At 47.5% G+C, this 23,537-nt stretch overlaps 1 protein-coding gene across 1 annotated transcript in view; it reads right to left on the bottom strand.

Moving 5' to 3' along the window:
- Positions 1–22,670, bottom strand: part of RGS3 (regulator of G protein signaling 3) — a 136,323-nt gene extending 113,653 nt beyond the window's left edge. The window contains exons 1-4 of the mRNA XM_052644576.1: positions 22,592–22,670; positions 4,925–4,975; positions 1,551–1,609; positions 423–517 (exon numbers count right to left, since the gene is read on the bottom strand). Coding sequence (XP_052500536.1) covers positions 423–517; positions 1,551–1,609; positions 4,925–4,975; positions 22,592–22,670 — 284 coding nt within the window. The remainder of the gene's footprint in view (positions 1–422; positions 518–1,550; positions 1,610–4,924; positions 4,976–22,591) is intronic.
- Positions 22,671–23,537: the final 867 nt, after the last annotated feature.

The following is a 23,537-nucleotide window of genomic DNA, read 5'->3' as shown; positions in this document are numbered from 1 at the left end:
AGCTCCGTACTATTATTAGCCCCATTTTACAAATAAGGAAGCCAAGGTTCAGAGAGGTTAGCAAGTTGGGGAGGGACGGGTGGGGAAGCAAAACAGCCCTCAGCTTGGAAAATTCCTCCTGCTAAAGGAGAAAGTTTGGTCCGAGGCACAGTGGGAAATTGCCTCCTTTTTTCAGGGGCTACCAGCCTCAGACTGGGCGTTTTAGTTCTGAGAAGCAGCCACGTGATACCTTATCACTGTGGACCTCGCTGCCGGGCCAGGTGCCAGGGATGCGAGGATACAAGTGAATGAGAAAACAAAGACATCCTTTAGAAGTCACTGTTTTTCTGCTTAGATCTGGTTCTAGAGTTGGCAGACAGAGTTGTTTCAGCTAAACACTCCTTGCCTCTCCTCTCGAGGACCCAGCCACACCAGACTCTTACAAGAAGAAGTGCTCATGGAAGACGGGATCTCTGCAGTCCGGAACAGTCTGTGTCTTCTGGCAGCATAGTCGATTATCCTCAGGGATCAAAGAAATCTTGAATTGGAGAAAAGTAAGGGTTAGATGATGTCAGAGCCACATAATCACCTAAGCCTGATGGCAGACTCTGTGTATCTCCAAGTTAGTCTTCTCCAGCACCCTTCAAACCAGCCTCTGTAGAGGACAGAGTGGAGTCCTCCAGATGCCGGGAAAGAAAGAGGAGCCCTGGGCCGGAGGCACTGTAGTCAGATGCTAGGACAGGGCCTCTTGGGGTGGTTACCAAGGAGGCAGCCCCAGGCCCAGGCAGAGATGGGGTACAACCTGACCACCTCTGCTCTTCCTCCAAGCAGAGAGGTTTCCCTTCAAAGCCCATAGCCTCTTGTCATCTTAGTCCCCAGCAGCTGCCAGGTGCCCCCTTCCCAGGAGGCTCCAGGTCAGCATCCGCCAAAACCACCCCCCCACCCCACCCCGCACCCACGCTCCGATCCTCATGTCATTCGCCACCTGCTTTGGGTTCCCACCCTGCTCCTGAATTGGCCTCTTACCAGCCTGGGGGCTGTGGGAAGAAGGCAGAGTGGTGTGCCTGACACTTGACCGTCATGCTTTGGGAGGTGCCTGGCCTTTGGCTCCAGCTGGAAGTGGCCTCCACCCACCCCCGCCCCTGTGGTGTCTCTGTTTTCACTGTAAGGTCTCCGTTCAGAAGGACCTTCCACCCCTCAGAGATCCTCTCTCCACCCCACCACCCAAACTGCCATCCTGGTTTTGGGGAGGAGAAGGGTGAAGACATTGCTTTTCATGAGAAGGTTTCAGATCACCTTTGGATTTCCGCTATCCACACGCTAAGGTGCGCACCCATGTAGTGAGGCACAAGCTCACCCATAAGGCTCCAGTCCTTGCAGGAAGCTGGTCTCTCTTAGCTCAGGGCCCCTCGCTAGGACTAATAAATGCCTACTGACCAAATGATGGAACTGTAGCTGCCACACTGAATGGCCCCAGTCACACAGATATGCTGGGACCTTGGAACTCAGTGTGGTCCCTCACCAACCCCCACCCCATTCATGCCCACCCCGACATCCTGCTCATCATATACCTTCACGTAGGAATCACAGACGCCAGGTGCCTTGCTCATCAGGCCTTTGCCTTCTATAACTAAACAGAGAATAAAAATGGGGTAGGTGGGTGGGAAAAATCATTACCAGGCTCTTACTTTGCATAACGACCATTGGATATTAACCCTTCTCTGGTCCAGCCCACTCCCACCATCTCCAACACTCGGGCAGCACCTTCGCTGAGACATTATAGGATTCAATTCCCTGACTTCCCAGAAGAGAATGTAAAGTTTATTGAGTCCAAGCCCTCATTTAATGGCAAACATGAGGCTATGTGGCAGCAAGAAAACTGCCCAGTCACAGAGCAACGGGAATGACAAATCTGGGTTTAGATCCCCACCTCTAGACTCCCAGTCCAGTGCTATCCCACAAGACTGCCTCCTGGGATGGAGGTGCCAAGCTGGAAAACTTAGCCTGTCACTTACTAGCCATGTGAGTAAGATGCTTCACCCAGCAGACTGAATTTGCCCTTCTTCTAATGGGTCAGTGATAACAATGGGCTAGTGATACTAATATCCACTTCACATGCTTGTTGCTGTGCAGTCGCTAAGTTGTGTCCAACTCTTTGCAACCCCATGGACTGTAGCACGCCAGGCTTCCCTGTCCCTCACTATCTCCCGGGGTTTGCTCAAACTCATGTCCATTGATTCGATGATACTATCCAAACATCTCATTCTGTCACCCCCTTCTCCACACATAGTAGTGGCCAGATTAAATGAGATCATGTGCTCATGATCTGCTAAGGTGCTTAGTAGAGTAAGAGTTAATAGAGTTACTGTAACTAGAGTTACTGGCAAAGTAACTGCTCAAAAAGATTTGCTAAAGAAAACAAGGAGAGATAAAGGCAAGGGATAGGTGCCGTGAATGCCAGTGTGGCTCGTTTGTCTGAGGCCTGTAGAAATCAGACGGTAGACCTGACAGAAGCTGAGCCTCTTTTCTCTTTTCTTTTCTGTTTGGTTTTGATTGAGCCCTAGGCCTTGGCTCAGACAGAGCCCCTGTAGTCTGAGGCGTGAGGCCTGGGAAGCCAAAGGAGAGAGGGGGACGGGCTGGAAGCGATGAAGGGCCTGAGACTGGGGTGAAGCAAAAGCAAACTGTGCGGGACAAATGGCCTGGGGGAGGCCAAGACGCACTCGGCAAAGACTGCTCAGCTGGAGCAGGCTCTGGTAGGCAAAGCGCCCCCCTCCGCCGGTCCTTGGGAACTGCACCGTGGCGCCCCCAAGGCCAGGACCAGAGGACCCCAGGCGCCTGCTGGTCCATCCCGCCTGGCATCCTAGTTTCTGTTCCTGCGTGTACCCTTCCTGTGGGTGTGGTTGCTACTGAAGCCCTGGGTTTCCCTGGCCCCCGTGGAGGGGAAGCCGATCTGGTCTCACTCTCACTACACCCCCGTCTGCTGCAGAAGCCTGCTGTGCCCGGACACACCGGGCATACAGCATAACTGGGATGAGGACACAGAGCAGAAGCAACAGCCCTGCAGGTGGGTCGGGGGCGGTGCCTGGGAGGGAAAAGCGAGGCAAAATGAGCCTTCCTTCCTGAGTCTTAATGAGATTAAGACAGGCACATTTCTTACAACACCAGAGGAAGGGAGACTTACTTTTCAAAAGGCGTTCAAAGAGAAGGCAGGCTCAGAAACAAGGAACCGCGGGCGCAAAGGCAGAGGCACGAGCAAGCCCGATATATCCAAGGGGTGAGGAGGGCACAAAACTGGATGGAACGGGGGTGGAGGGTACCTGGAACAGCAAGAGCCAGGAAGGTGGGAGAAACAGGCAGGATCTGCTGGGCCAAAGAGAAGGGAAGGGCCATGACAGGAGCTCAGTAACTACTTGTGTGCTGGATGGAAGGATGAACAAACGGATAACTGGTGGGTAAAGTATAGAACCCTCTGGGCGGCACATCAGACCGTCACAACCTGGTCCCAGCTCACCCCCGCACCCCTCCGTGCCACAGGCATGTTAGACAGTCTTTAGTGCATCGTGCCCTCTCTGACCCCCGGCCTTGGCGCCTGTGGCTCCCCCTTTGTGGAGTGCCTAGCCCGCCTGCTTCCCTCTGCCTGGCTCAGGCCCCTTCCTCCTTCAGGATGGAGTGTGGACATTACTCCCTCTGCCCAGGTCTGCCAGCCACCCTATCAGCACCACCCAGAGGTGGGCTCTTCTCCTCGGCATCCACAGCCCCTGGCAAAGGGACGTGTTCAATCACTATTCAGGGAATTTATGCTTTTCTGTATTACTTAACAAACACTCATATAGGGTTAACCACATGCTGGGTACAGTCCTAAGTGCTTTACTAAAATTGACTCCTTTAATCCTTGTCACAGCCCATAAGATAGGTACTATTATCATAAGATAGGTACTAATATCACCATCCAGCAGATGAGAAGCTGAGCTTGCTTAAGGTCACTGGAAAAGAATCAGAGCCAAGATTCGGACACAAGCGGTCTGGTTCCAAAAGCAGTTTGATCCCTGGGTCGGGAAGATTCCCTGGAGCAGGGCATGGCAACCCACTCCAGTATTCTTGCCTGGAGAATCCCCATGGACAGAGGAGCCTGGCCGACTACAGTCTGTGGGGTCACAAAGAGTCAGACACAACTGAGCAACTAAGCACAGTCTGGTTCCAAAAGCTTCCCTGGTAGCTCAGCTGGTAAAGAATCTGCCTGCAATGCAGGGGATCCCTGTTCAATTTTTCAGTCGTGAAGATCCCCTGGAGAAGGGATGGGCTACCCGCTCCAGGATTCTGGGGCTTCTCTGGAGGCTCAGATGGTAAAGAATCCACACACAACACGGGAGACCTGGGTTTGATCCCCGGGTTGGGAAGATCCTCTGGAGCAGGGCATGGCAATCCACTCCAGTATTCTTGCCTGGAGAATCCCCATGGACGGAGGAGCCTGGCAGGCTATAGTCCATAGTGTCGCAAAGAGTCGGACACAACTAAACACAGTCCGGTTCCAAAGACGGAGCTCTACCTGTGTTCCTACACTGTGACGCTAGCTGTGACGCCACACTGCCATCAGTGAACGAAGGAACAGATGAGAAAGCTGCAGAGAGAGAGGAGGAAAGCAGGAGAGGGGGAGGCGAGGGAAGCACTTCTGTGGCCCCACTCCAATGGAGCCAAGGAGGATCTGAGTCGCCAAAGACTGCTCCAGCCTGCCATGGACTCCACACTGGGCCGGGACCAGGGGATGGTCTCTAGGAGCCCCAAGTGAATACCCATGTTTTTTCCTATGACCACATGGCAGGACACTATACAAAGAGGGGAAAGAAGCCTTGGCCACCAAAACACTTCCACTCATTCCTGCTCCATGCGGAAGGTCAAGTGGCCCACCCCTTCCCCAGTGAGCCCTGATGCACACAGCCATACTCACCGTGGAGCAGCAGAACCCGGTCCTGGGCATCAATGGACAGCTTTAGCTGACCTGAGGAAACAGCAAGAGAAACAACTTCACCTCATTTCCTTGCCAGGTGAAACATGGAGTGACATCGACAGGTATGTGCTTTTGTTCATGTGAAGCGATTCAAAGTTTCATATAGTCTCGGGGTTGAAAGGGAGCTCAAAAACCACCTAGTTAAGCCTCTTAATGGCCTCAATATCTCCAGTGATGGTTTTCCATCCTAATCTTACACTCCCCTGGTGATGGGGAGCTCACTACCTTACCAGGTAGCCAAGCTCTCACTGTTAGTCAGAAAAGTTGTTGCATCTGCATGAGAGTAAGGCTAGATTTGAGAGTTAAGGACCCTGGGTGGGCCTCAGTCGGGAGTCCACACTAAGGGACGGGCCAAAGCTCTCCAGCTGTGCAGACAGCTAGGCTATGTTCTGGGAAGGCAGTAACAATACAGGTACATGGGATGAATGAGTTGGGGGAAAAGCAAACGGAAACAGATCAGCTGTGGCCAGAGAGAGCTTTCAAAATCAATGCTACTGCCCACAGTCCTTCCACAGGATCCTGACCTCCTTCAAGAAACACTGAGGAGACTTTCTCTGACCTAGGCACAGAGATTTGCTACTCAGAGTGAGGTCCAAGAACCAGCAGCGTGAGAAGCATGGAAGCATGAGAAGCATCTCATGAAGCATGGGAGTTAAAAACTCAACATCTCAGGACTTCCCTGGTGATCCAGCAGTTAAGACTGCTTCCAGTGCAGTGCACCCGGGTTTGATCCTTGGTTGGGGAAGTAGAGCCCACGTGCTGCAAATCAACTAAAGATTCTGCATGCCACAGCTAGGATCCTGTGTGCTGCAACTAAGACCCAGCAAAACCAGATTTTTAAAAATCCAGCGTCTCAAGGCCTGGCCCAGGCCTACTGAATTCGAGTCTACAGTTTAACAAGATCCCCAGGGAGTTGCATGCACTTTAAAGGTTGAGAAGCCCTGGACCAGAGCATACTGAAGAGTCTCTTAACATGCTTCTTAGTTAGGAGAAGGCCTTCTTAAGCAAGACACAAGAATGTAGAGGTCACAGGGAAAAGAGATAAATTTGACTCCATGAAACTTTTTAGATGTCTGTTACAATTAAACGTATCATAAACAAACTTATGAGGCAATGCAATAGAAAAACAAGCAAAGGACAGCTAACTGGAGATTCAGAGATGACAAAACGGCCAATAAACATACAGAAAGAAGCTCGAGCTCGTGGAGATCTGAGACATGCAAATTCACAATAACATATCATCTTCCCTCAACCTGCCTGGCAAGAAATCTAAGAGATGATAATGTCAAATGTCGGTAAAGACAAAGGAAAACAGATACCCTCAGGCCCTGTTGGAGGAAGTATAAATGGAGGGTAATTTCTGACAATATCTATTAAATATAAATGTCCTTATATTTCAACCTAGCAATTATACTTCAGGCAACTATCATAGACAAAAACTCAAGTGGCTCTATAACATTGCAAAAAATTGAAAATACTCAAAAAACCCATCAATGAAAATCATTAAATGAACCAATTATAATTGTGCTGTGGGATAGTATGGGCCGATATAAAGAAGGGGAAAGTGCTATGCATCCTGGAATAGGAACGTTATTGAGACAAGATTATTATTATTATTTTTTTGGCCATGCCAAGAGGCATATGGGATTTTAATTCTCCAACCAGGGGGTCGAACCCATGCCCTCTGCATTGGAAGCATGAAGTCTTAACCACTTGACTGCCAGGAGGTCCTGAGACAAGTTTTTTAGTGGAAAAAACAAATAGTGGAACAATACGCATAATATATATCTCTCTGTGTTTGGTGTGGGGGGTGTGTGTGTGTGTGTGTGTGTGTGTGTGTGTGTGTTCTGAAAGGATGTCAAATTTAAACCAGTGATCACCTCTAGGGAACAGATTGGGAATTGGAGGGAGGGAAGTCAAGAGGAATCTCAATCTCCCATTACTGGAGTTGTTGTAACAATACAAATATATCCATGACCTATAGCACTTCTATAATTAAAAATAAATTAAGGAGGAAACACACGGAGAACAGACTTGTGGTTGCCAAGGAGGAGAGCAGGGAGGGGAGGGAAGGAATGGAAGTCTAGGGCTAGCAGAGGCAAACTGTTAAATATAGGGTGGATAAATAGCAAGGTTCTGTTGTACAGCACGGGGAACTATATTCAACACCCTGTGATAAACCCTAGCGAAAAGGAATATATATACACAAAACTGAGTCGCCTTGCTATACAGGACAATTCAACACAACACTGTAACTCAACTACATATACTTCAGTAAAATTTTCTTAAAAAACTAAAGAGGAAAGAAGAGAAAGAGAGAAAAGGGGGAAGCAAGAAAGGGAGGGAGAGGGGAAGCATGAAGATAATCAAAGGACAAGGGCTGGAATACAGATGAAGAATTGAGGGGTGGCATGGCGTTTCTCCCGTGGCTTTCACAGTTTTTATTTTTAAAAACACAATATAAAAACAGAACATCAGGTCATCCTCATAGGCATCCAGCAGCTCTCCAGAGAGAGAGAAGAGAGAGGACACGCTCTTTGTCCTCAATGACATGTGGAAAAAATCATCTCTCAAGTCAAATAGACTCCTCCTAGAACCTCAAGAAGCCACTGAGCTCCATCTACCCAGTGGACACAGGGCCTGCAGAGAACCAGTACATCAACCAGAAAGCCTGTATCTGCTCCATCCATGACAACCTTGTTTAGCAGTTATCTGCCTCTGCTTGATCACCTCCAGGGATGGGGAGCTCACTTCCTGAAATGAGAGCTCTTTCCTTTTCGAGATAATTCTGGCTGTTCAATGCTCCATCTCTATGGAGTTAAATGTGGTCTCTTGGTACCTTTCATTGACTGGGCCTCACTCTGCAGTCTCTAGGCTCTCTTCTTTAGATCAAAGTCTAAAGTCTCTCTGCCATTTCTCAGGGCACAATGAGACATCCCTCATCATCCCAACTCTTCATCTCTGGACATGCCCCATGAAAGTGGGCTGGTGGCTGGGGTTCATGCTTTGTTGGTGGCGGCAGGAAGGGCAGGCAGAGCACAGAAAGGAGGGAAGCTCTGCATCTATAGCTCTGCAGCAGTCCACCAACCACTATGATCTTGCCTCTCAGACTCTGGACTGCTTAAGCTACAGTCCCAAGCAATTTAGACTCCAGCCAACCCCGATCCAGCTCTTCACCCATCCGAAATCTCTGCTGCTTTCCTGCCAGGACACTGATCTCAGAAGCCCAGGAGGCCTGTTCCAGTTCCAGCCCCAACGACCCTTGTCTCTCAGAGCCACAGTGTCCTCGGCTGTGGGGTGGAGTAATAATAGGGGTTATCACACTCTCTGAGCTGTGTGGGAATCAGATAATGCTGGAGGGTGAGGAGGTCCTTGGATGAAAGGCGCCAGGAGAATCCACAGTATTATTAGCTCAAGGTCAGAGCAATTACCACTTTGGGGCCCCCTAGAGCTGAGAAACCTCCTACAAAAACTGCCCGATCCAGTATGGGGTGGGAGAGGGAGGTTGGCAACAGACAAATGTGGCCAGAAGCCATGGATGGGATCTCATCAACCCAAAGGCATCTGTGTCTAACACATTTTCTTTTTCTGAAACTCTACCAATGCAAACTCTGCACAGCCTTTGACTGTGCAGATGACAACAAACTGTGGAAAATTCTGAAAGAGATGGGAATACCAGACCACCTGACCTGCCTCCTGAGAAATCTATATGCAGGTCAGGAAGCAACAGTTAGAACTGAACATGGAACAACAGACTGGTTCCAAATAGGAAAAGGAGTACGTCAAGGCTGTATATTGTCACCCTGCTTATTTAACTTATATGCAGAGTACATCATGAGAAATGCCAGGCTGGGTGAAGCACAAGCTGGAATCAAGATTTCTGGGAGAAATATCAATAACCTCAGATATGCAGATGACACCACCCTTATGGCAGAAAGCGAAGAGGAACTAAAGAGCCTCTTGATGAAAGTGAAAGAGGAGAGTGAAAAAGTTGGCTTAAAGCTCAACATCCAGAAAACTAAGATCATGGCATCTGGTCCCATCACCTCATGGGAAATAGATGAGGAAACAATGGAAACAGTGACAGACTTTATGTTTTGAGGCTCCAAAATCACTGCAGATGGTGACTTCAGCCATGAAATTAAAAGACGCTTGCTCCTTGGAAGAAAAGTTTTGACCAACCTAGACAGAGTATTAGAAAGCAGAGACATTACTTTGCCAACAAAGGTCCGTGTAGTCAAGGCTATGGTTTTTCCAGTGGTCATGTATGGATATGAGAGCTGGACTATAAAGAAAGCTAAGTGCAGAAGAACTGATGCTTTTGAACTGTGGTGTTGGAGAAGACTCTTGAGAGTCCCTTGGACTGCAAGGAGATCCAACCAGTCCATCCTAAAGGAAATCAGTCCTGAATATTCATGGGAAGGACCGATGCTGAAGCTGAAACTCCATTACTTTGGCCACCTGATGCAAAGAACTGACTCATTTGAAAAGACCCTGATGCTGGGAAATATTGAAGGTGGGAGGAGAAGGGAATGACAGAGGATGAGATGGTTGGATGGCATCACTGACTCAATGGACATGAGTTTGAGTAAGCTCCGGGAGTTGGTGATGGACAGGGAAGCCTGCAGGGCTGCAGGTGTTCTGTAGTCCATGGGGTGGCAAAGAGTCGGACACAACTGGGCGACTGAACTGAACTGAACCAGTGCAAAGCCAACCTGAGCCCAAACACATCAGGCTTCCCATGGCCACTAGAACCACTGTGCTGCCCAACACCTATCACCTTCCAATAGCCCTCTCCTAGAAATCGGAACCGAGAAATCTCCCAACACAAGGGGTCACTAATTCCATTTGATAAACTTATGCTGGCCCTCTGCACAAAGGCCTGAGGGAGGAAGGGCAGATCTGAACAGCGTCTGCCCTCAGGGAACTCAGAGCCCAGGGGCTAAGGACAGGGGCCTGAGCAAGCTCAAGAGTGGAGCCAGAGCAGAGGACAGGCCTGGGGTGTAGACTGACTCAGAAACCAGATGAGTGTGCACAGCTCCACACAGCTCCCCTTCCAGGCCCTGCAAACAGGGCTCCTCAGGGAAGGCCAGGTTGCCTACAGCCTGTTACAGCAGAGAAACCAAACCCAGCAGCCCAGGCTCCAGGCCCCCAGGGGCAGTACAACCCTACTTCAGCCCATCCTCAGGCTCACAGATGAGGGAGGGTACGATGAAGTGTGGGAGCCTTCCCTCAGCCATGCCCGTCCTCTCTGTCCTCCCCCTTAGCACAATCTATCGAATGTCTGTTGCTGTGGTTCAGTTGCTAAGCCGTGTCCAACTCTTTGAGACACCATGAACTGCAGCACACCAGGCACACCCTCCCCAGAGTTTGCTCAAACTCATGCCCACTGAGTCGGTGATGCCATCCAACAATCTCATCCTCTGTCGCCCCCTTCTCCTCCTGCCCTCAATCTTTCCCAGCATCAGGGTCTTTTCCAATGAGTCAGTTATTGGCATCAGGTGGCCAAAGTATTGGAGCTTCAGCTTCAGCATCAGTCCTTCCAATGAATATTCAGGGTTGATTTCCTTTAGGAGTAACTGGTTTGATCTCCTTGAAGTCCAAGGGACTCTCAAGAGTCTTCTCCAGCACCACAGTTTGAAAGCACCAAGTCTTCAGTGCTCAGCCTTCTTTATAGTCCAACTTGAACATCTGAGGCTCCTGAAATCACCTTGTCCAACCTTCTCATTAGGTAGCCAGAACAGTCTTACCCAGAGATGGAAGGTGAGTTGCCCTGGGCCAAGGGGACCAAGGTAGGTGAAGCCAGAGCTAGAGCCCAGAACTATGCCCAAACTCCAGCTCCTTTCCTGTGTACAGAACTGGTTTTCCAAAACACTCTTCTGTGTACCACTGCCTCTGCCAATGAAACCCTGGGGTCCAGGAGCAGAGAGAGCCATCAGACACATGACAATGCTTTTCCTTTGCTTAGAAGCCAAGAGGAAGCCCAAAAGAGGGCAGGCTCCAAGAACGTCTCCAAGTCTAGAGAAATGAAATACCGGGAGAAGAGGAAGTCAGGCTGAATCCCTGGGGCTTTCAGAGGGTTTAGGTACCAGCTCATCAAGTCCCTCACAAGCCCCCAAATCTCTGGTCTTAACAATATCCCCACTTTCTCCCCTGGCGCAGGGTGTGGGCTGTGAGTGCGCAGGAAGTTCAGGCTAGAGGACCTGCAGTCATCCTCATCGGGTGTTCAGGAGCACTGGATAAGGCCTGGCCTCAGTTCCCATGGGGCTGCAGGTGGGCACCAACTCTGTCTACAAAGGGCGGTGGTGCCGGGTACCCAGAGAGCCTGCAGGAGCGTAGCAGGGAGCAGGAATCCAGAGGTGAATGGAGGCCTGACAGGCCCCGCACAGCAGGAAAAGTACTAGATGAGAGTGAGCTTCCAAAAGTGCAGGCAGGGATGGCAACAAACCCAAATTCTGTTTGGCCCAGGACCTGGGGGTTTCAGGCTCATTGGATACTGTGGGGATAAAGGTATGGAAGCTGGCTAAAGAAATTTCATCCAGCAGACCTTACTAAGTAGAGGACTGTGGGAAGATGAGCTCTGACTCTGAGGACACCATCAGGGAGAGACCTGCCCAGATAAGGAAGGAAGAAGATGGAGGTGGCAGACCACTGCTGGATGCAAGGTTCAGCAAGACTGTGTCCTAGAAGGAATTCATGCCATGCGGGGGTATGTAGAGAATACAGATCTGAGGGACTTGTCTGGCTAGCGTGGAGCAGCAGTCACCTCCAAACTCTATCCACCTCCCCCATTTAAGAACTGCCATGCGTTGAAAGCCACAGGAAGGAGGACGATAACAGGACAAACACACAAAGAGGCTGGGACTGCATGGAGCTGACTGGTAACACTCAGAGGGGGTTATGTCATCAATTTCACTCCCTGCCCTCCAAGGGAGATATGGTAGCTGCAGTGGCGCTGAGGAACTGGAGCCACCCAGCTCTTAGGAGGTGGCCCTGTAGAATTTTAAGCGTCTTGTTTTAAGGAGGGAGAATCTTGAGTTCCATTTGGAAAAAGCGGCCCTGGTATTTAATGGTACCACGACTGAGTGACTGAGCATGCATGCGTCCACGCTGGCAAAACAACAGTGAGCAGGGGGCTGCTGGGGCGGAATAAAAATTTGATGGGTCAATCCAACCCCATTCATCTGACTCTCTGCTTCCTGTGAAATCTGACATTAATGTGGCTTCCCAAGCTGATTTTCCTTCCAGCAGCAGACTGCGCTGCCAGCACAAGTCAGCTAGCATCTTGACTGCAACCTCTGTGAGAGACTCTTAAAGAAAACCACCTGGCTAAGCCATCCCCAAACTCCTGACACACAGAAACAGTGAGATTAAAAATGTTTGGTTTTTTAAGACAACACTTAGTGGGACCATTTGTTATGACACAGTAGATTACTAATACATACTCATGTTGCCTCCACAGTTGGATGACATAAATTTGATCTCAATTCTCAAGCCATTTTTCAATTTTAAAAATTGTTAAGAAAATACACTTCTAAGATAAATCACTATAGTATGACTGAGGATAAAGACGACTTCGAGTTTTTGAGGTCCTTGATTTTCTTTATAAAGAATTTTGATAGATTTAAACCATACTCACTATCACCAAACTACAATCTGGAAATGTCCCATATTAATCCAAGGACTCTTGAGAGTCCCTTGGACAGCAAGGAGATCAAACCAGTCAATCCTAAAGAAACTCAACCCTGAATATTCACTGGAAGGGCTGATGCAGAAGCTGAAGCTGAAGCTCCAATACTTTGGCCACCTGATGTGAAGAGTTTACTCAATGGAAAAGACCCTGATGCTGGGAAAGAATGAGGGCAGGAGGAGAATTGGGTGGCAGAGGATGAGATGGTTAGATAGCATCACTGACTCAATGAACATAAATCTGAGCAAACTGTGGGAGGTGGTAAAGGACAGGGAAGACTGCCGTGCTGCAGTTCATGGGATTGCAAAGAGTCGGACATGACTTGGGAACTGAACAGCAACAACAGCAACGAAACCACAGCTAAACACAGTTCCGCACAGGACTGCAGCTCAATGCAATCTCAGTCCCTAACACTGAATTAAGGTTACTCCAGATTGCTAGTGACCTCAAGCACCTGACAGAAGCAAATAAAGATCATTTTAAAGGAAGAGATCATTCCAGGTCTGTATTACAAAGGAAAAAATAACAATTCTGTGCCTGCCATTTGTAATAGACACTGCACCTAAAATGTAAAGAAACAGAAAGATTTGAAGAAACATGATGGAAAGAGATACGCAATTATTAACCAAAAGAAGACCAGCTATCTATGTCAACGTCAGGAAAAGTAGACTTTATCTCCACTAGAAATAAAGGGAAGACTTCAAACAATAAAAGAAGATCATAATAATGAGTCTAAACTCATCAGAAAGATAATAATTCTAAATTTGTATGCTCTTACTATTGCTTCAAAATACATAAAGGAGAAAATGACAGAACTAAAATGAGAAATTGATAAATTTACAGTCATAACAGGAATTTTAACCCACTTCTCTTAGTAACTGATAGGGAAAAAAAATCAGCAAAGACAGAATATGTGAACAACAAAAGTAGCGAACGTGACCTAAACCTGACATATACAAAGAACCCTACACCCATTTACTACAGATCTTTTCAAGCACAAAAGGAACATTTATAAAAATTGACATTACGCTGGGCCATCAAAGGACTGACAGGATGCAAAATACATTGGACAAAAAACTACTAAAATCCCCAATACATAGAAATTAAGAAATATACTTCCAAATAACCAATGAATTCAACAAGAAATTACTTGAAAATTAGAAAATATTTTGAACTGAATGATGAAAAAGAAAACAAAACTACACATCAAATATAAGGCTTCTGGATTCTGGCAATTTTAACCCCAGGGAAAGTTACACAGTGTTTGCTTCATGATAAACCACTGAACTGCACATCATTTGGAGGGACACTTTTCTGTCTGTGTGCTATATTTCATAATAAAGAGTTTCATTTTGTTTTGTTTTGTTTAAAAAAAAAAAAGAACATAGAGGGCTTCCCTGGTGGTCTAGAGGTTAAGGTTCCATGCTTCCACTGCAGGGGCAAGGGTTTGATCCCTGGTCAGGGAACTAAGATCCCACAGGCCATGTGTGGCATGGCAAAAAAAAGAAAGAAAAAGAACATAAAAAGCAGAATTGGAAAAGAGAACAAAGGGCTATTGACAGGCCAGAAACTGAGAGTTTCTGAACGCTCTCAAGCAAATGGTCTCCAATCGACAGGAAAGCCTATAAAGGCTGAGGACCCTGACCAGCAAATGACAAGCTCCTGAGACATGGTCAATGGGTTTCCCAGCCAAGCCCAGGGACTACTGCAGGCCCAGGGCAGCAGGGTGAGCCAGGGGCAGCCGGCAGGGCCATGTTGCGGGCCTCCAGTTCAGGGCCTGACTTCTCACTGCCCAACACATTATCCTCCTGGCATCTGTTCCCAAGCTTCATTCTCACTACGGAAAATGGACTTTTTAATCTCTGTAGCTTCTAATGTGAGGCAGAGAAAGGAGAGCAACAAGTCCCGGCTAATGTGGTACTAGCACAACAAACACAGAAAAACAAAGAAGATGCCCAGTAGATTCATGACATTCCTTAGTCTACTCTGCCTTCAGAACCACATCTTTCTGACTTTGTCTTTCTAGCAAACCAAAGATTCTGGTCACTTCCTCTAGAGGCGACTCGCAAAGCCGCTACCCACAGCTTCTATCCTGCAGGTTCATTTGGAGATAACAGTTCTAAAGAGAGGTGGGCTGTGTCTTGTGCCACCCAATGTTCACAGTTCCCTGCAGCCCTCAAAACATGGCCAGACTGCCTATCAGCTCCTGGCTCGCTCAGACACCCTGAAGGAAAGGCAACCTGTTCTCTTCCATGACCACTCACCACATTCAGCTCCTGGACCGAATCCCAGGTAGGTTAATTATCTGTTGCCTCAGGCAAGCTAATAAGTTGGTATCCTTTCAAGAAGATACTCTTTAAATATTTATCAAACCTTTTTATGAACTTGGGTTTATATTTTCTATATAAAATATTGTGCCTAAAATTCACATAGAAACTCAGGAAATCCAAGATAATTTCAAATAATCTTGAAAAAGAAGAAAAAAGTTGAAAGATTCACACTTCCCAATCTCAAAACTTAGTACAAAGCAACAGTAGTCAAGATAGTGTGATACTGGCATAAGAATTTCGTTGTTCAGTCACTAAATCATGTCGGACTGTGCAACCCCATGGACTACAGGACACCAGGCTCCTCCGTCCTTCACTGTCTCCCAGAGTTCGCTCAAATTCATGTGCATTGAGTCAGTGATGTTATCTAACCATCTCATCCTCTGTTGCTCCTTTCTCCTTTTGCCTTCAATCTTTCCCAGCATCCTTCCAATGAATAGACAGACAGATCAATGGAAAAGAATTAAAAGTCTGAAAAGAAACTCATGCATGTACGGTTAATTAATTTTCAACATAGGTGCCAAGACCATCCAATGACAATATAATGGCATTTTCAACAAATGATCCCAAGACAACTGGAAACCATATACACTTGAATTAAGTTGGATCCTTTCCTCATGCCATATACAAAAATTAACTCAAAATCTTCTTTAAAAAATACTTTTTAAACTCAAACTCAAAGACCAAAATCTAACAGTCAAAACTATAAGACTCTTAGAAGAAAACAGAGTTAAATCTCTGTGATCTTGGATATGACAGTAGATGCTGAGATTTGACACCAAAAGTACAAGCAACAAAATGTAAAATGGATTAACTGGACTTCATCAAAATGAAAAACATTTGTGCTTCAAAGAAAACTATCAGGAAAGCCACAGTCAAAAAAGCCACAGATTGAAAAAAATTTGTAAATAATTTATGATAAGGGACTAGTATTTAGCCTATACAAAGAATTCTTGGTGGTAGTGTTTAATCACTCAAGTCATGTCTGACTCTTTGTGACCCCCACAGACTGTAATCTGCCAGGCTCCTCTGTCCATGAGATTTTCTAGGCAAGAATACTGGAGTGAGTTGCCATTTCCTTCTCCAGGGGATCTTTGTGACCCAGGGATTGAACCCACATCTCCTGCTTGGCAGGCAGACTCTTTACCACTGAGCCCTTGCAACTTAATAAAAAACAAATAGTCTTGGAATCAGGGCTTCCCTCATAGCTCAGTTGGTAAAGAATTTGCCTGCAACGCAGGAGACTCCAGTTGGATTCCTGGGTCCGGAAGATCCACCAGAGAAAGGACAGGCTACCCACTCCAGTATTCACTGGCTTTCCTTGTGGCTCAGCAGGTAAAGAATTTGCCTGCAATGAGGGAGACCTGAGTTCGATCCCTGTGTTGGGAAGATCCCACGGAGAAGGGAAAGGCTACCCACTCTAGTATTCTGGCCTGGAGAATTCCAAGGACTATATAGTTCATGGGGTCACAAAGAGTCCAACACAACTGAGTGACTTTCACTTTCAGTCCTGAAATTGGCTATTTAAGTTAATTTCAAATTAAATGGGCAAATAATCTGAATAAACTTTCACAAATATATAATTAGCCCATAAGCATATGACAGATGCTCAATAGCGCTGGTCATCAGAGAAATGCAAGTCAAGACCATAATGAGATACCACTTCACATCTACTAGGATGGCTAGAATCAAAAAGTCAGACAATAGCAAGTGTTGGTGAGATTGTGGAGAAATCAAAAACCTCAGCCTTGCTGATGGAAATGTAAAATGGTGCAACCACTCTGGAAGAGAGTTTGATAGCTTCTCAAACAGTTAAACACAGAGTTGCCATTTGACCTAGCAATTCTTGTTGTTGTTGTTGTTCAGTCAACCAGTCATGTCCAACTCTTTGCCACGCCATGGCCTGCAGCACACCGTGCCTCCCTGTCCCTCACCATCTCCCAGAGTTTGCCCAAGTTCATGTTCACTGTACTGGTGATGCCGTCCAGCCATCTCATCCTCTGACATCGTCTTCTCCTGCCCTCAATCTTTCCCAGCACCAAGGACTTTTCCAATGAGTCATCTGTTCACATTAGGTAACCAAAATACTAGCTTCAGCATCAGTCCTTCCAGTGAATATTCAGAGTTGATCTCCCTTAAAAATGACTTGTTTTATTTCCTTGCTGTCCAAGGGACTCTCAGGAGTCTTCTCTAGCACCGCAGTTAGAAGGCATCAATTCTTTGGCATTCTGCCTTCTTTATGGTCCAGCTCTCACAACCATACGTGACCACCGGGAAGAGCACAGCCTTGACTATACGGACCTTTGTCGGCAGAGTAATGTCTCTGATTCTCAACACACTATCTAGGTTTGTCATCGCTTTCCTGCCAAGAAGCAATCGTCTTCTGATTTCATGGCTGCAGTCATCATCCACAGTGATTTTGGAGCCCCAAAAGAGGAAATCTGTCATTGCTTCCAGCTTTTCCCTTTCTATTTGCCATGAAGTAATGGAGCCGGATGCCATGATCTTAGTTTTTTTTTAATATTTAGCCTTAAGGCAGCTCTTTCACTCTCCTCCTTCACCCTCATCAAGAGGTTCTTTAGTTCCTCTTCGCTTTCTGCCATTAGAGTGGTATCATCCACGTATCTGAGGTTGTTGATGTTCCTCCTGCCTATCTTGATTCTGGCTTGTAACTCATCCAGCCCAGCATTTCTCATGATGAGCTCGGCGTATCGGTTAAATAAACAGTGATGGCAGACATCCCGGTCATACTCCTTTCTCAATCTTGAACCAGTCAGTTGTTCCTTACAGGGTTCCAGACAACTGTCGCTTCTTGACCACATACAGTTTTCTCAGGTAAGATGCTCTGGTACTCCCATCTCCCTAAGAGCTTTCCACAGCTTGTCATGATCTACACAGTCAAAGGCTTTAGTGTAGTTGATGAAACAGAGATAGATATTTTTCTGAAATTCCCTTGCTTTTTCCATAATCCAGCGAATGTTGGCAATTTGATCTCTAGTTCCTCTTCCTTTTCTAAAACCAGCTTGGACATCTACAGTTCTTGGTTTGCATACAGCTGAAGCCTAGCATGCAAGATTTTAAGCATGACCTTAGCATGGGAGATGAGTGTGACTGTCTGCTGGTTAGAACATTCTTTGGTACCACCCTTGTTGGGAATCGGATTGACCTTTTCCAGTGCTGTGGCCACTGGTGGGTCTTCTTCCAGATTTGCTGACATAATGAATGCAAAACCTTTATTTATGTCCTTTAGGGACATAAATAGTTCTGCTGGAATTTCATCGCAACCACTATATTTATGGGAAGTTCTCCTGGAGAAGGAAATGGCAACCCACTCAAGTATTCTTGCCTGGAGAAACCCATGGACAGAGGAACCCGGCAAGGTATAGTTCATGGGATTGCAAGAGTCGCACATGACTTAGCCCTATCTTTACTAGCTTTATTAACAGCAGGGCTTCTTAAGGTCTAGTTGACTTCACAGTCCAGAATGTCTGGCTCTGGGTGACTAACCACACCATTGTAGTAATCTGGTTCATTAAGATCTTTTTTTATACAGTTCTTCCATGTATTCTTTCCATCTCTTCTTGATCTCTTCAGTACCTACTAGGTGCCTTTTTTATTCTTTATCCTTTATTGTGCCAATTTGGGGGCAGAAAGTTCCCTTGATGTTTCCAGTTTTCCTGAAGAGATCTCTAGTCTTTCCCCTTTTGGTGTTTTCTTCTATTATTAAACATTATTCACTAAAGAAGCCCTTCTTGTCCCTTCTAGCAATTCTATTCCAAGGTATATATGCAAGAGAATTGAAAATATTTGTCCACACAAAAACTTGTGTATGAGTGTTTGTAGCAGAGCAGTATTCATCATAGACAAAAGACAGAAGCAATCTAAATGTCCATTAGTGAGTGCAAAAACAAAATGTGGTATATCCATACAATGAAATATTACTCAGCCATAAAAAAATATCAAGGAAGTATTGACACATGCTACAACATGGATGAACCTTGAAAACATTATGCTAAGTGAAAGGAGCCAGTCACAAAAGACGATGTTATATGATTCCATTTATATGAAATATCCAAAATAAGCAAATCTATAGAGACAGAAAGTAAATTAGTGATTGCTTAGAGTTGAGGGATGGAGGGGATTGGGAATTGGGGGGTAATAAACTAGGGCCTGCTTGGTGGCTCAGACAGTAAAGAATCCACCTACAATGCGGGAGACCTGGGTTCCATCCCTGGGTTGGGAAGATCCCGTGGAGAAGGGAAAGGCTACCCGCTCCAGTATTCTGGCCTGGAGAATGCCATGGACAGAGGAGCCTGGCAGACTACAGTCCATGGGATCACAAACAGTTGGTCACAACCGAGTGACTTTCACTTTCAAACTAACAGATACAGTATTTCTTTCTGAAGTGATAAAAATGGTCTGGAATTGACTGTGGCGATGGTTACACAACTCTGTGAATATGCTGAAAACCATTTAATTGTATACTTTAAATGAATGAATGGTAGGTATGTGAATTATATCTCAATAAAGCTATTTTTTAAAGCCAGCAAATATACTAATAAAATTAAAATATATAATCCTGAAGGAAAAAAAAATTATGAACACCAGTAATGGCTTCTTCAAATTATACCATTTCTCATAAACAAAAATCCCTCTGGAGTTGTTAGGTTCAAACTCTAGTTTACTTACTCCTCTCCCATGAAGCCAGGCTATCTCCTACAAAGCAACTTAAAAGTATGGCCAATTAACATTACTTGAAGGTGCCCTTAGTGGGAGACAAAGGTTTGTACTCATGCACACAAACACACACATACAAATACATAAACCACAACATATTCCATACAGTATTCTCCCTGAAAGGAATTCTGGAAATTTACCTCCCTTAAATGTTTGTGCTCAGGAAAACCACCAGCTAGGCAGTAGCTTTGTCTGGGTCCACCCTGGCAAAACCCCCAGCTAAAGGCCAGGAGCTACCTGCCATGCTGGGGGAAAGCCAGGAAATTGAGGAAAGCTTAGCAAAGACCTTCAGTTTAAGGGAGTCCATGGTGGCTGTTAAAACTGACTCTGAATCTATAGCTTCCAAACCTGGCTGACCATCAAAATACTACTTCTGTGACTTCTTGACTCTACCCCAAACCTGTTAAACCAGGATCTTCAGGAGAAGATTCTAGGAATCTGTAGGGGTTTTTGCTTTTTTTTTTTTTTACTATTTATTTATTTGGCTGCACCAGGTATTAGTTGCAGCATTCAGGATCTTTGTTGCCGCCTGTGAGATATTTTTGGTTGTTTTTTTACTTGCAGTATGTGAGATCTAGTTCCCTGACCAGTGATTGAACCTGGGGCTGGCACAATAGGAGCGTGAAATCTTAGCCACTGGACCACCAGGGAAGTCCCTAGGAATCTGTATATTTAACAGGCTCTCCAGATGCTTCTAATTATTGGCCACATTTGATAACCGCTGATAAGACTCCTCGTTCACAAGCAAAGGTCATTTGGTGTACAAAGAAAACCAGCAGCCTGGAAGAGGGCTGATTTTGTCAAGGAAACAGAGTTAATGCAGGAAATCAGAGGAAACTTTTCCAGTGTCTGTCCTCAGAGACAGTTGAGAGGAGGCTACATACACAGAGCAAGAGGTTCCCCACCCCACCAGGTTCCTGCCCGCCTGCTGCTCACTCAGGGCACAGTCACTGGTTCACGCTGCAACCTTCCCTGATACCCACCCAACCCAGCCTGGAGGCCGTCGCTGGGCAGGGCGTCCACTCCCTGCTGGGCTGGACTCTCCCCAGTTTCCCAGATCTGGCAAGGAGATTACTTCAATAGAGGAATACAGGCTGATACAAGGAAATAGTCCCACCACACTAGTAAGGAAATGAAATGAGTTACAAAGCTGTACATACAATAGGATCTCAATTTTGTTAGAGTCAGGCAGGCGCACACACACAGAAATAAATCTGGAAGGATATAAACCATGTTAACAATGGCTTTCTCTGGGGATTTTCACTTTCTTCTTCTGTGTTTAACAATGAATACATCTTACCATGATAATAAGGAGGAAAAACAATGAAACACATTTTTTACTTTTTAATCAGGACACAGCTAAGGTACCAAGGCCTCTGCCACCACAGCTCCCTGCCACTCTTTCCTGACCATCCCAGCCCCACCAACTCAGATCATCCCAGAAGCCTCCCTTGCCTGGTACAGCCCCACATCCCCATGGGGTTCACGAGAACGGCCTCTAACAGTTGGGAGGCTTAAATGAGATGACACAGGGAAAGCACTTAGCATGTGGCATGGCAAAAGATAAACATGCAATAAATGGTGGCAAGTTAATTCCTCTTACTGTTACCCTGTACCAACTGGACGCATGAATTCCAAGATGCCAGATCGCAGGTCATTCCTAGGGGCCAAGCCACTGCTTTTCCGTCACTCCTTCTGCCTCTAGAGAAGAGGCAGGTTGTGAACACCCAAGTGTACTGATAGAGGTAGGCCTCTCAATAGGAGAGCCAGAACCCCAGGGAGGGTGTAACTCCTTCGGTGCCCTGTCTTTGAAATGTGGGCAAAGTCCACTTACGTTGTGCTAACTACTTCATCCTTCATAAAGAAAATTGTATAAAAGTTGTCTTGTACATGTACATGTATGTCTGAATCCCCTCACTGTTCACCTGAAACTCCCACAACATTGTTAATCAGCTATACCCCAATACAAAATGCTTTTGGTGTTAAAAAAAAAATCTGTTTTGAAGTTTGTTTGTTTGTTTTTTAATGTTCTAGACATGGCATCTCAGAAGGCTTAAGCTTAGGCACCAACTGGCTCACTGGGAGACCTTCGTCTCTATATCTCAAGTCTTCAGAGAGGAGATATAACTCCCTCCCCACAGAGATGCAGAACCAATGAGGAGACAAGGGCTGTGAAGGGCTGCATCTTAGATCAGGGCCAATTATCTTCACTCTGGGGACTCTGGGGGCTGGCTTTGCCCAGACCATTGGGAAGGTTGCTGCCCCGCTGTTACTGGGGGAACTCGGCTGTGCTATCTAGGGGTTTGGGAGCAGGTGCCTACTGCCCACTTCTTTCTACCTCCAGTCCCCAGGGCAGCCCTGTGAACCTTCCGAGAGCCAGGTAACTCCTGGAGGAGAGAATCCTTCCACCCCTGCTGAGGGTCAGGTGTCCACGGGCGCCACCACACTGCTGCGTCCAAGGTGAGCCCGCAGGAAGCCAAGTCCCCCTGGGCTGACCTGCACCTGTCTTGTCCCTGAGCCAAAGGAAAGAGGACCCAGATCTCAAGATGTAGTAACAAGACCTTGATTTAACGCCGAGCAGCTCGCTAATGGGAAACTCAGCGGCGGCAGACCGGATCTCTCAAGTATTAACTGGACACGATTATTCCAGCCAAGAGAGCCAGCAGCAACTACCCTGGACACCAATGGCCAAGCAGCAGGTGGTGTCCAGAGGCTTGCTCGGCCTGAGCCTATGCCCTGAGCCCCTCCTGGATGACCACGGGAGGCAGGTGCTCCCGGCCTCACCTACCCCCTAGGGAGCTGCCCTCTCTGGGCATGCGGGCAGAGCGAAGCCACCTCGGGCGGCGCACTTACCAAAGGTGGTGAGATAGAAGGACAAGCCCGGCTGGGCGCGCCGGCTCCCGAGGGAGACACGGTGCAGGGAGCGCTCCATGGCGGCGGCTCCGCTCCGGCCGGGCCAGGACGAGGGCGCCTGTAACGCGAGGCGTCTGTGTTGCTCCCAGTAACCCAGGCAGCAGGTTCACCCGCCCCCGCGCCAGTGTCGCCGCCGCCAGGCGGGAGGCCAGCTGCAGCACACGTTTGAACCGGCGGCGCGCCGGGTTCTGATTGGCCCGCGCGGGTTTGAATGGAGAGATTTCCACCTGACCGAGCCGCCGCGGGCAGAGAGGAAGGAGGCGACCGCGGGCCCTCGGCAACAGCAGCACGGCAGCCGGGACAGGCCAGGGACCGCGGTCCTCCAAGTGGAGCCGTGGACGGACGACCCTACCGGGGATCGGGGCTCTCCGCCCGGGGCTGGGCTGCAAGTACCAGCCCTATGCCGGCCCGCGACTCCCACGCCTGGCACCCTCAGACCAGCAATTAGCCAGGTTCAACATGCTTTGAAGTTCAGACCAGTAATCACCCTCCCTAAGCAAGGTCAGAGGAGTACACTCCTGGCCCAATGCAGTGGGAACTGAAAAAATTTTCTGCACGCTTGGACCCCTGACCACCAACCCGCCCCCCCCCCCCAACCACCACCAGCCAGGCTGCAGGCCCCTTTCCTGACCCCAGCCCCTCCATCTCTTTCTTGAGCATTCTCTTGGATGGGAGCAGCCTGGCACAGGTCCAGACCAGAGCAGCTTCCTCCAGCCAGCCTCATGGCCCACCATCTGCAGCCTGGTGCCAGGAGACAGGAGGACAGGCCCCTAGCACCTGAGAGGACAGAAATGCACGGTATGGTGCGTGGGGGTGTGGATGTGCTCAGTAGTATCCAGCTCCTCGGGACCCCAAGAACTAGCCTGCCAGGCTCCTCTGTCTATGA

Source organism: Budorcas taxicolor, chromosome 8 (assembly GCF_023091745.1).
Source record: "Budorcas taxicolor isolate Tak-1 chromosome 8, Takin1.1, whole genome shotgun sequence".
NCBI classification, from domain to species: Eukaryota; Metazoa; Chordata; class Mammalia; order Artiodactyla; family Bovidae; genus Budorcas; species Budorcas taxicolor.
The sequence above is the reverse complement of the archived record's forward strand: the minus strand, read 5'-3'. Positions and strand labels throughout refer to the sequence as shown.